This window comes from Giraffa tippelskirchi, chromosome 2 (genome assembly GCF_054371585.1).
Source record: "Giraffa tippelskirchi isolate mGirTip1 chromosome 2, T2T-mGirTip1v1.2.pri, whole genome shotgun sequence".
In the NCBI taxonomy this organism is placed as follows: Eukaryota; Metazoa; Chordata; class Mammalia; order Artiodactyla; family Giraffidae; genus Giraffa; species Giraffa tippelskirchi.
The window spans coordinates 96,499,646-96,513,387 of NC_137276.1; the positions used below are offsets into that span (position 1 = coordinate 96,499,646).

Genomic DNA, 13,742 nt, shown 5'->3' on the forward strand with positions numbered 1-13,742 from the left:
ATTCAACGTTGGAAGGGATTCCCATCAATGTTACTGAGAAACCTGCCCCACGCACCCAGTCGCTGGTTTGAGGTCCTTCGGTCTCAAATTGTAATTTGCACAAGTGATCATGTCACCCAGAGCACTTCACAAATAAAAGTCTTGGTAAGGCCAATAGCATTTCAAATCTCCTTTTAAATGTTCATAAAATTATCACATCTTGCCCATAGGTTTCTCCTCCTCAGCTCTAATGGACTCCCTTCTTTGACTTCATACATTCATTTCTTTTATGTGACTTAGGAATCATCTGTATGCTGATCAGGGATGCGATTCTAAAGCTAGAAAAGGAAGGAGTCAATGAGCCTGTTTCCAAGCAGTTCTGTAACATCACACCAAAGCAGGGACTGGGCAACTAAGAGGCTTTGGAATGTCCCCAAATTGCCTTAAACATAAATATTGTGATAAGTAACTTTTTGTTTATGCCATGCTTTGATCTTCCTACAAAGACATGACAAATGCAAACTATTCTTAGCAAGGAAATGCAAAATCCTTGGTATACCATGATTGATATGCAAGCACTCAATACAGGATGAACAAGCAAAAGTCAGTGTTCCCACCTTAAGGCAAAGACACAGGCTGGGCAGATTTCAAGAATCTGGCTGAGGAATTCAGGGGCAGGAGAAGGGTAGCAGCTTCTAACTAAACCTGATTAGAAGCAGGTGACTGCAAAACAGAACTGGGGGAAACATTTCTTCTTCCCCTTGCCTACACACTATAGCTTCGATTGCTAAGCTCCCTGGCACAGGCAGCTTCCTCTTTAATTGTTGCCTTGGCCCGCCTCTGCTCTACCTCCATTTCATTAACATCATGAAATGGAGCATCTGGAAGGGCCTAGGACTCAACTGTCTGTTCTTCAGGGAATTTGTGTCTATGCCTTGCTCTTGTTCAGTCTTGGAAGTCATGTCCAACTCTTTGCAGCCCCATGGACTGCCAGGCTCCTCTGTCCATGGGATTCTCCAGGCAAGAATACGGGAGTGTTGCCATTTTCTTCTCCAGGGGATCTTCCCAACCCTGGAATCGAACTCATGTCTCCTGCATTGGCAGGCGGATTCTTTACCACTGAGCTAACAGAGCAGCCTGCTCTGTGATGATTCGTGATTAGCTTGGTGATGTCCCGGTCCCTGGCTATGTGTGTGTCAGCAAAACTTAGAATTAGATAGTGAAACTCGGGCCAAGAAGGCTGAAGCAGTGTGTGGCCCAGCTAGTGAGAGGACTCCATCCATAGTGGCAGGAGATGTGGATCCATTTCAATTCTGCATCTCCTTATCCACCTGAGAGAGCGAAAACTTTGCAGCTCCTTCACCTTACCCCGAAACTCTACATTTTCCCTCTTCCTTGGTTTCATCCCAGGTATGAATTCTGTGGGTTCTTGGCCCCTTCTTTTACCCATCTCCAGTGAGTCCTTGATTTTATAGATAGTGGTAGTGAAGAGACAGTGAGCACTGGTGTAACTATTCTATTGTGAGGGCCGTAAGCCCTTGGGTGAGTTGTGAATGTCTCTGAGCCTCAGTTTTCTCCTGTGAGAAGCAGGGGTTATAGCAGTACTTACCTCCCAGTGCTCTAGGAAGAATTTAACAACATGGAATATCTAAGGCACCTCACGTGCTTCTTTGCGCAGAGTGCACAGTTAACACCTATCTAATAAACCACTGTGGTTCTCCCTTATTGCAGAGTACCTCTCCCCAGGGAAGATGAAGACAGATCTTCAGAGTCCTGGAAAGAAATATAATCAATCAAAACATATCTCTAAAACACATTTTACTGGAAGAGAAAAAAATAATATCTTTTAATTCTCTACCTGTGATGGTACCTAAACAGTCGACGATGCTGGCTTTCCTTTAAATCACTGATTTCAAGAGATAAAAATCTTACCCATTTGAATCCAGTGGACTGTTCTACCCACCAATCCAGGCACAGTCAATGCCCCTTGGAGTAAAACACAAGTTTTGTGACTTCTTTTTCTGCATCTAAGCCAGGGAATTCGGTAAATGAACCATCAGAGGCTTGGTGCTCAGACTTTGGTGTCCATGCAGAGCAACAGCTGCCCAGTGGGCTCTGGGAGTCTTCCAGGCTTGTCTGATCATTCTCCTGGTTTGTGTCTTTCAGTACCAGGGATTTCTTCTGGGAAGACAGTCAGAACTTTTGATGCTTCTGGCCATCATTGAGGGAAAGAATGTAAGAGTGAATTGATACCATCGGTTTGTTGTTGTTTGCTGTTTAGTCACTAAGTCATGTCTGATTCTTTCACAACTCCATGGACTACAGCCCACTAGGCTCCTCTGTCCTTGGATTTTTCAGGCAAGAGTACTGGAGTGGGCTGCAATTTCCTTCTCTATGATACCATCAGTAGGTGCCCAGAACCCCATTAGTAGGAATTTGATGATTCATTGGCAGTCGTATGGCACTCCCTCCATCTTTCCATTCCCACCCTGTTTTACTGATAGTTTTGTGGAACTGTCACTTAAGAGCTCTGGGTTGCCCTGGGTCTAGCTGCCCATTCAGGAAAGTAAGGAAATTGAACCATAGGGATTGACAAGTGCATTCATGGATCAAGGCCTTTCCCCACCTTATTAACTAAAGAATGCAGCTTGGATATCCAGAGGATGACCAAAAGACAGAAATTAATACAAATCCCTTTTGGTGTCAATCCAAAGATTTTTTTTTTTTTTCCCAAACTTTATCCTATCCCTTTTTTCCAAACTTTATCCCTTTGAGCCCTCCCCAACTAAGAAGAGTGAAATTATAATGGTAATTTTCTTTTTGGTATCAGTTTGTCTTGAACCAATTTACCTGTTTTCCTCCAGATTGTCTCCTAAGGGGATGAGGGCTCCTTCTTTCAGTGGGTTTGATGACTCAGAAGCCCATCACATCGCACAAAGGTGGACAGTGGAGATAACCAAATTTTTGTTCCCGTTAAAAGAAGAAAAAAAAAAAGAAGGTAAGAATAAAATGCCCCTGTAGGATGTTCTCTGAGAGTTGGTATGGGAGAGCAAGAGGCAGCCCCCAAATGGGCCAGCAGTCTTAGTGTGCCAGGAGAACTCCAGAAGAGACCACCTGCAGAAGGATGGGACTAGGACATAGAGAGAACTAATGACAGACGTGGTTTCAGATTTGCTGATGAAATTTCCTAAAATAAAAAATCCAAACCTACTGCCATGATCACTCATTTTACCTGTTTACTATAAAACGTGTCTTCAAGAAACACATTTTATTACTGTTTAAAACACATTTTAAGTTGTTGGAGCAACTTCGACCATCTGCAAAGGGAGTGAAGGTTGTTAATATGACAGCAGATTGACCTCCATCTGATGACAATCCTCTCCACCTAACAAATTAGATGTGAAGGCTGCTACAGTGAGTTGTGTAATACACTTTGAGTTTTACCAAGCCAGTGGTAACAAGGGGGATTTGAACCCAAGAGACAGCTAGAGCTGTCACAACAGCAGATAGTGAATTGTTTGTATTTACACCTTGTTTGTGCTCATTTTAACTCAGAGTGTAGCTTATTTATATACATATATAAATGGCTTATTGTAAACCAAGAGTGTATTTGGACAAAGTTCAGCTACAGATGACTTCAGTTTTTTTTCTTGTCTATTTCCTTCTCAAAGAGAATTCAAAGCAAATCGATCCTTCTTATTAGGTATAACTATTGCAAACAGTCCAGAAAACCCAGGATGTAAAAGACAGTGATAAAGAGAACATTTTAAATGCCTTAAAGATGTCATCTCATCCAGCTAACTTATAAGCACTCACTTCAAGTGAATCTATGGAGTTTGTGGTAAGAAACACACATGAGATATCTCAACTTCTGGCCAAGCTGTTATTCCTTTTGCCTCATATTCAGTTTGTTTGATTAAAAATTAGATGGGAAAGTAAATGTATTACCATAGCAGAAGGATGTGAGACTGGGAAGAAACCGGCATGATGAAAAATGATGCTGATAATTTATGAAGACCTATGAAGGAAATTTCTGATCTGACAGCAGTGGTCACATTTTAAAAAGGAAAACTAAACATAAGCAGGAGGAGGCAGAATGAGAAAGGGGAGGGGAGAATGAAAGAATTAGACTTCAGGGTAGAGAAACTTCTCCTATGGGAATGCATTTACTGTTTTTCTTAACTGTGAAAACCATCATCAGATGTTGACAGTTGATCTTGTCCTTGCTTAGGTCTCCAATCATCCATTTGGGTGACTTGAAACCGGAAGTGATACTATACTACCCCTTTATTTGGGTGAAAAGTATCTATCATCATCTTTTATTTCAAGAAAAGTAATACCTATTCTTAAGTAATTGTCTCCCCTTGGAAACCCCCAAATGACAGCACCTCTCATTTCTTTCTTGATACATGCAAATTTTGCTACACAGGTATTTAGACCTTGCAACCCTCAACACAGAAGATTCTGTGCTGCTCATAACTTAACCAACCAGGAAATCTTCAGGGAAATGTGAACTTGCTCATGTCCATAACAACTCTTTTAATAAAGCAATGCATTATTGACCCAACATCTGACTCTACATAAGAATTCATCCTTTGGTACATTTCTATGTTACACAAAGGTTTTCAACTGGTAAACGTCTTTCTACTGCATGAATATTTTATGAAAAAATAATCACATATCCTCTGCATATAATCTTTCGGGCTCAAACTGCAGCAAGAATGAAAGGTGACTGGTTAAAATTTTGCCCTAAAATCATAATGTTAAATTGTCAGGGATATTTGAAAACAATAACAAAAGCTTCCCTCTTTACCTATCTTTACCTATTTTATCTCACTCTCACATTATTTTAAAGAAAGAAAACTTCATTGCATATTCTAGCAAAGTGTATTTATGGGGGAAGATTTAACAGAGCCAGAGAGAATGTGCAAGGAGTGAGAAAGTGAATTGATGGATGGATGGTTAAATGAATATAAATGAACTGACACCTTTACAGGAAAATAACATTTCTTTTCTTTTTTTATTCTATAGATCAGTGGGTTTTGTATCTGTAATTCTTTCATATCAGCAAAGAGGAAATAAACTCTCATGTAAATCATTTTCCCCCCATCTGGAGCATATTAAAACCATGCCCCCTTTTTTTTCTCTTTTAAGCAGACTCCTTTTTCCCTATTTGCTTATCAGTTCATCCACCATTACATTTTAAATGAAATTGCGAGACCCTTGTCCCTCCCCAAATTTCAGCCTGATGTAGGAAAGTGGGAAGCAGACTTTTCTTGCTCTAGAATAGTGACCTAGATTCAATTACAGATAGACCCAGAAGGGAGAAGTGACACCTCACAATTTTCTTAGAAGTCTCAAAGAAAAAATTAGAAATCCCAAAACAATACTTAGTGGAAAAGAATCTGTTTATTTCCACATTCTACCGGCTTATTTTTTCTCTCCCTTAATTGGATTGCTTTGGTCCATTTAATTGTTTCTGCTACAATATCACAATAGGCTTCCCAAGGGATATTTAGAATCATAAAAATCAAGGTAATTTCTGATTTTGTTTTTGAGAGTGGATGTCTATAAACGGGGTGTGTGTAATCCTGCAAATCGAACCCAAACAAGATAAAAAATAATCGCATAAAAGGTATATTTTCCCTCTTACGTTCTAAAGAAAAAGCAAACAAATTACAAAAGCACATTTCTTATAATTGCATTGCAGGCAAAGCATTGAACAAGGAAAGGGGTGGAAATCAGGGGCGTATTTGTTTTACTGGTTTTCCAATTACTGTGAAAAAAAAATGTGGTCAAAAGAAACTGAAAGAGGGGAGAATCCTGTGATTGTGCTTACTGACTTTTATCACTAAATTAAGCATATAAATGACCTGAACGGGTGGCTTGGTATATTAAATTAAAAAAAAGAAGAAGAACAACGATTCTCTCTTCCTTTTCCCTCCCTCTCTGATCTCAGCCTGAAAGGAGTCTCAGGGAGATAAGAAAGATGGGATTCGGTTGCGCTGCTCTGGTCCGTCCTGCTTCTTCCGGGATTGGAAAGCAGTTGCCTTCCACGCAGGATTTCCGTTCGGGGTTCACAAGAAGCGGTCTCAAGCCGGGGTTGTCCCAAGACCAAAGCTCTGGGGGACCTTTGAAATGCTCGAGCGCAAGGGAGGCGGCAGTGGGCGGGCGTGGACACCTCGACCCTCGCCTCGGGGTTGGAGCCGCCCAGCGTAGGAAGAGGGCAGAAATGGGCTCGCGTCTACCCGGGTATCCAAAATGAAAAAACTGCAAACTACGCAGAAGTCAGGGGCTGAGGTGCAGAAAACAGAGCAGAGCGCCGCGTGGGTTCTCGAACACCTCGTACGAATGGGTTTTCCTAGAGAAATTATTTCAGATTCTGGAAACAGGGCTCCACTAGGCGCTGGCCGCGGCGCTGGGGACATGGGTGCAAGCCTGGCCCAGCAAAAAGGGTCGCGCAGAGGAGCGCAGCAGTCTCCAGGCCCCGGGGGAGCCGGCGGAGGATTGTTTCATTTCAAAGTGAAAATCTGCAGGCTTTGGGAAACGATATTCAAAAAAGTATATAATCTCCATATGCCGCTCAATGGAGGATCCTCATAATTTACAGCGGCAGATAAGGCTAGAGGGTGTAATAAAAAATCTGAAGCCCTCCCCTCCCCCTCGCCGCCTCCCTGGAATTGCACCTTGGGCAGCGGAGCAGAATCCGGAATGTGAACTTCTCCCGACATATGTTTCCCGCAGATAAGTAAACAATCTGGACGTGAAATGGAAATGGTAATTAATGCAGTAATGCTGTTACACCTCGAGTGTGCAAATCCCATTGACTCGCCGCGCCACGGGGGGTGCCGGGCTAAAGCGGACTGGAGGCGTGTGCCTCGGCCGCCAGCTCCCTCCCTCGCCTCTCCCACCTCCCTCGGTCCCCGGGCGGGGCGCCCGGAGAGCCCGCGGGGGCTTGGCCCGGCTGCGGGAAGTCGGGAGCAGCTAAGCTGCACTCGGGACTCCGGGATCTCCGCCCTCCGCCAGCTAGGAGGGTGCGCCGCGCCAGCTCTTCCGCGGCACCCGGCACGCGCCTCACACCCACCTCCCCTCCTTCTTACCGCCTATTAGCGCCCACAGAGCCTGCGGGCTCCGAGGTGCGGCCGGACCCTGAAACACCCAGGAGAGGCAGGGAGCGGCGGGCGGCGCCGAGGCCTGGAGGTGCAAGGAGGACCCGCACTCAAGTGCGGTGGATCTTCCCGCAAGCGTCCGTGGGTTCTCCTCCCAGTTCCAGGCGGAGTGGAAACCGGCAGGACGACAGGGTTTTCCGAAGTCCCTTCACTGCCTGTCTCGAAGGCGGGGATCCCGAATGCACTGCTACTCCTCCCAGCCCAAGAGTGTAAAAGTTTGGAAACGGCCACCGGCTGCCAGAGTAGCGCAACTCCTCCACTTGGCAGCAAAGAGGAAGCTCGTGGACTCCTTTCGGTATCTATCCGGCCTAGGCACTTGCTCCCTTTTCCAACTTGTACCAAACTCTTGGGGCCTTTGGGGGATCAGAGAGGATGCCCAGAGAACAGATGCGAGCAAAGAGGGCGGAGAATCTAGGGAGACTGCCCAAGAATGTCCCGGGCCTGGGGCTCTTCCCGCTTTCCGAGAGCATAAGTCACACCCAGGCCCCAGGGACAGGCGAGGAGTTCACGAGTGACGCTCAGCTGGACGCAGGTCAGAGGGCTGGACGAGAAGGGGGTGTCGAAGCTCCCTCTTTTCTCCTTCAGTCCCCTCCCAGTGCCACGGCGGACACCACCAGGCGCGCACAGAGCCGAGATTCAGGCAAGGCGACCGCAAGTCTGGGGTTTGGTGTGGACCCCCCAGGATTTCTAGCGGCCCACACCCTCCCCCAACTTAACGTTGTTTCTTCATTACTCTGCAGCGGCCCTGCGCTAGCGTTTCTGGCTCCAGGACAAGTCTCATCCCATAGCGCCAAGAAAGAAATCAGCCCAAGTAGTGCTCCTGGGTCTGCGAGGTCTCCGAGGCCAGGGCAGGGCCACCGCCTTAGGGGCGCGCGCCCCTCGGCGGAGGCGGGAAGCACCGGCCCCAGCGTCTCCTGAACCCGAATCTAATGGGCCCCTTCTCCCTCTGTCTTCCTCTTTTAATACTTATACACAGGTACAGTGAGCCCAGTAAAGAGATTAGAGTTCTTAACAGGAATCTTGTGAGTTACCGGATATTCAAATTCAAATGACTTGAAATTCATTGTCCGCTTGAACAATGGTGGCAAGGCCTGAGCTGGGGAGGAGCCGGAAAAAAAAACAACAAAAACGAGTCCTCCCGCGCAGTCCTGGAGCCACCACCGCTCTCCAAGTTTCCCGGGCCTTGGCAGTCTGGGATCTCTCCAAAGAAGCTGCCCGCGCTAGAGAGGATTCTCTGGATGATGTGATGTAATGAAAGTCCTCTAGGCCCTCCCCTGTCTGAAATATCACCCCTTTTTGGATGACTGGAGAGATTCCTGGAGGTTATCTAGATTCTGTTTTAAAATGCAAATGTTAAGGGGTCTCAGAACTCAGCCACTACCACCTCAGTACGTCTTACTCTTAAGTAGCAGATCTTTCCCATCAATGAAGTTAGCAGTTCTAAGGAGATTTAAATAAGAAACTGGAAGGGTATCAAAGGTGTTTGGAGTAGGATCCAAAACTGGGGAAGGACAAGAAAAGCTGCTGAGGGTCTCCAGGAGAAGCCAGGGGCGGAGGGGATCCAACCATCCTGCATCTCCCAGGAGAATGTGGCCAGTGTGTCCTTGAGCCAAACGGCTGCCAAGGTTTAAGAAAGAAAACCTAACAGCCAAACATCTCTGTCTCTGCCGCGCCAGCGCCGCCCGCTGCCTTCCGGAGCGGCCTGTTGGCCAGGTTTCCGCGCTCCTAGAAAAAGCCCAGTAGAGGAAAGGCAGGGGCAAGCACAGCTTCTATTGGGTCATTTTTTGTTGTGGTTGTTCCCTGGAAGCAATCGCACCCGCAGGCGGGAGGCCCTGGTCTGCCCTGCAGAGCCTGCCCGAAGGAGGCCCGGGTGGCGGGCGCACAGGGGTCGATGGAGTGGCCTCCTGCAGAGTCTCCAGCGCCCGGCGCGCTGAGGGAGCGCTCATTCTCTCGACCAAGCAGTCTGGCCGAAAGAACGCCTGGTGGCTCTTTGCGCGTCGCGCGCTCGGGAGAAGCGGCTCTCCTCGACTCCGGCGGGCGGGGCACTGCTCTCCCTACAGGTTTGCTTTAATGATTTTCTTGAAAGAAAGAGACAGTTGTGAGCAAACAGGTTTGACAGGGACTACTCCCCCACCCCCACTCCGCCACCCCCAGGGGATTTCTTTTTGTCTGCGTCTGACTTCAAAGTCAGTAATCGCCCCGTCATCGGCTTGACGGGGAGGATTTGGGCGATTTGTTGGGGCGAGTCCCGGCCGCGCATCTCGGTGGAGGCTCGGCGGCCCGCGGGGCGCGGGAGGCCGAGCTCAGGCAGGTCCCTGCTGGGGCCAGGGCCCAGGAGCGCAGACAGCTGTGTATATCCAACAGCCCGGGATGCAGAGGAGGTGTGATGGGCAGAAACGGCCGGGGCTAGGTCTGCGGCTTTAGGTCCCAGGACCTGCGCTGGGACCCCTGCTCCCTGCTGGCTGGAAAGAAGCCTCGGCGACCCAGCCGCCGGCGCACTGGCGCCTCGGAGCCACGGCTCACCCCAGTTTCCTGGAGCTCCCTTCCAAGTCCCCAGGGCTGGCTCAGTCGGGAACCCGGTTTTCAGTTTTCCAACTGCCGCCGTCTGAAGCCTTCCACACTCGGAGCCACCTGGTGCCCCTTCCCAGCCTAACCCCGTCTGGAAGTCGGCTGGGCCGGCCGGCGGGGCGGTGCGCCGGGTTCCTCCTCGGCCTGGGTTTCTCTGTGGACCCAGGGTGCTGATGCACCGGGCTCTGCGGGGAGACACCCAGACCCCTGTAAGCTCCATCTTAGAAGATGTTAAGGGACACTGAGCTATGAGGGAGATCAGAGCGGTTGACAGGACTGTCAGTTGAGGTTATATCACAGCGAAACCGCGAAGCCTCCGCCCTGGGCCTCCAGGGCTTCCTAGGGGGCGGGAGGAGGGGCTTTCCCTAAGCGCCCGGAGCCCCCAGACCGGACGGCCACCAGAGGCAAGTCACTTCCTAATTGTCTCGATTTGTAAGAGGGTTTTGTGATGCTAAGTAAGCGTGGCGCAGCCCGCCCGGCCTCCCCCTCGCCCCCCCTCCCGGTCCCCCAGTCCGCCTTTGTTTACCTTCTCCTGATCGCTCATTTATTTATCTATCTATTATTTATAGGCGTCCCCTCCTATTCAGCGCCCGTGTATGTTAATTGTGTTATACCATTTAATTCTAACATCGGTCTCAAAAGAGCTCTTAATGAGAAAAGCATATACAACACGGATCACTTTGCTATTCAGCTCAGCCAGATGGACAACTGCTAACTTTTTTTTTTTTAATAATGAAAATCCCCCTTTGACAAAGGGGTTCAGATGAATAGGCTCCAAATAACACCTCAAACACTTCTAATTGTTTTGAGGACAATATGCTAATCCGTGGTTTTCGGCTTTGGGGTCTGTTGACAACGTTTCAGTGCACTTGCAGCCACCGACTCTTTGGAAACAACCGAGGCAGGGCACAAATCCCTCAACAGCAGCAGAAAGCAGACCAGCCGCTAGGCTGTCCCCCTCTCCCCCTCTTCGCCCCACCCCCCTTCGACCCCGCACCTTACCAAAGCCAGCGAGAAAAGCAACCGACCTCAAAAATACCGGTGAGCTCGGCTGTGGGGATGAGACTGGGGGGAGACAAGGATTAGGGGGACACCCTTCGATTTTGAGAACAAGTTCCAAAGAGTTGTTCTGGAAGGAATCAGACGGTCCTTTCTCCCTATGAAAACCAGAGCAATCTTCAAACTAACATTCACTCACCAGGGGTAAGAAAAAGGCCATTTTCCTTCCTTAATAAATACAAAGGGCTATGAGTTATTTAATTTTTATGATGTTTAAAAAAATTCCTTGTGGGAGCTGTGTCACTATCACCTGCCTTTTCCCTTTACATCTGCAGGGTCTTAGCAAAAAGTCTCCCACAGTCAAGAGTGGGAAATTACCACACATTTTTCAATGTTTCTTAGACTTTTATATTTTAACATAAAAACCAGTATTGACCAGAAGACCTAGCAACAGCGCTTTCAGGCAACTTATTAAAAACAAAAACAAACATCCCACTTCTCTTTCCCTGGCATTAAACTTAAACATCCACCACAGGACATGGCGCTCTGTGGGCAACTGGTTCCTTATAGACTCGGTGCTTCTCTCCATTCCTTTGGAGTTGGTTTAAAAGAAGAAAATGCACTCAAATTTCAGAAGTCTGGGTCAGCCTTTGTCTTAGTTCATTTGCTCTTCCAAGTGGTCTGACCACTTTGTGAAAAATGCAAGGAAGGAGTGAAGTCCCAGGAGCGGATAACTTTGTCCAGCCTCTAAAGGCAAAAAGTGGATCCAGAGGGCACGATAGGGACAAACCCTAGACACTGGGCCCCTAGGCACCCTACCCAAGGGCCACCAGGCTCAGCCCACACAGGCCAGCTGCCAGTGCCACTGCTGGAGTCCCTCTGTGTACACTCCGCCTCCTAGCCACCCAGCTCCCCGAAGACCTTGCCTCTCCACTTCAGATTTTAGGCACAGCAAAGATTACTTTTTGCAATGACAGATTGTCTTTATTCAAAACATCTTTGTTCAACAAATGAACAGAGTAAGGAGGTGAAATCCTTCTAGGTACATTTCCAAGACATTGTCAAAACATTTATGACCATTGAGGATGTTTTTATTTTTTTTTTTAATTTTTGTTCACTTTCTACTTCCTGACTTTATAACCTGACATTCTGTCTAAAAGTAAACTTAGGTCTCTAGGAGCACTGCTTTATACAAAGTAAATAACCATGTGGGTCCTTTTGTTTTACCTTTTAAAGAAGCAAACACTATCATAGCATGATTTTAAATAGAAATGTTTTCCTTTCTGTGGTTTTAAACTTTTAAGCCTTTCCCCCCACACATGAAGAGCAAATGTCACCTAGTTGTGTCTGATGGAAAAACACAAGAGACAGCTATTTCTTCAGGGTGCAAAAGAAAAAAATATGCATATTCTAGATATAATACCAGGATCTGGGAGTTCTGGAGTCCAAAGCCCATCAGAGGAAAGAGAAGGGGCCATAAATAAAGCAAAACTGCCTACTTTTTTTTTTTGTCCAAAGAGGGCACAGTCGGAGGTTCGTTTTGGGACTGTCGCGGTAGGGGCAGCTGTATAGCTGTCATAACCGTTCACAAGTTTCTGGCACCTGTCTGCGCCTTGGGTCCGGGGGGACGCCCCTACCATTCCCGTGCAAGAGAGAGAGGCAGCGTCTGGGGTAGGGTAGGGGGCATATGCAGGCCCCGGCTAGGCGCAGAGGACAGGGTGCAGACCCTGCTTCCAGGCCGCCCTCCAGGTCTGGCAGGCCAGGATGGAGGTTACATGGCCGTGGCGTGGGCTGACGAATAGGGATCTATGCCAGTCTTGGTCATGCCCGGGAAGAGGATGTAGGCGACGGGGGGCTGCAGGGTGGAGGCAGACCAGGCGGTACAGTTACAGGGCACCACGTAGCCCGGGTTGGTGGGGGACGGGTGCGTGTGCGTGTGCTGGCTGGGGCAGCTGAGGCTGCCGAAAGCGCCGTTCTGGTAGCCCAGGGTGGACGCGTAGGGCAGCGCGCCGGTGGCCAAGGTGTGGGGCACTTCACCCATCTTCTGGATGGCGCTCGAGCTAAACTGCGCGGGGTCCAGCAGGGAGTAGGGCGCCGAAGCGGGTGGCAAGAAGGCCCGGGCTTTCTCGGGCGCGCTCAGGAGGCCGTCGGAGGCCCCCACGGGCAGGCCGGCCGCCTTGAGCGGGTCCGTGTCGCCCAGGTAGGGCAGGGGGAAGACATACCTGTCCTTCTTCAGCAGGTTCTTGGGCTTGCGCCGCGGTCGGTACTTGTAGTCAGGGTGCTCCTTCATATGCTGGGCGCGTAGCCTCTTGGCCTCATCGATGTACGGCCGCTTCTCTGCCTCGGACAGAAGCTTCCACTCGGCGCCTAGGCGTTTGCTGATCTCTGAGTTGTGCATCTTGGGGTTTTCCTGGGCCATCTTGCGCCGCTGGCCTCGGGACCATACCATGAAGGCGTTCATGGGTCGCTTGATGTGGTCTGAAGGTTTGGACATGGTCCCGGAGGCTAGGCGGGTTGGGGTGGGGAGTGCAACGGCTCGGCAGGCGAGCCTGGACGCGGTGGTCGGTCTGCCTGTCTGTCCGTCCTGAGCCGGGGCTCTGCGCTCCCCTCGCCTCCGCACCGCAGAGGGGAAGCCAGAGAGAAGCGCTAACCCCGCAAAGTTCAGCTGATCATGCCAGTTTCGGCACCCAGGCGGGCCCCGGGGGGCGAGCGGGGGCAGGAAGAGTGGGGGGAGGAGAGGGTGGCCAGCTGGGGGGCTGTCGGTGCCAGAGGCTGGGGCCCAAGTACAGGAGTCTCTGGGATTAAGTGGGCAGGTAATTTGCCGGGGAGGGCAGGAAGCTCCTCCTTCTCCCCCTCTCCACCTTCGCCTTCTCGGGTCCTCTTCTCTCCTGTGTCTACGGCCGTGGCTTCCCTCCCCCCCGCCCGTGGCTTTCCCGGAGCTGCCTCGCCTAGCGCAGCACCTGGCTGAGAATGCGGGGAAGCTGGTGAACGCGAGCCAAAAGCGGCGAAGTTCAAAGGCGAGGTGGG

General features: G+C 49.3%; 1 protein-coding gene across 1 annotated transcript; it reads right to left on the reverse strand.

The window, feature by feature from the left end:
* Nucleotides 1-12,486: 12,486 nt before the first annotated feature.
* On the reverse strand, nt 12,487-13,209 carry SOX14 (SRY-box transcription factor 14). Its single transcript, XM_081542708.1, has one exon. It carries the CDS (start codon nt 13,207-13,209, stop codon nt 12,487-12,489), a length of 723 nt encoding a protein of 240 aa, XP_081398834.1.
* Nucleotides 13,210-13,742: the final 533 nt, after the last annotated feature.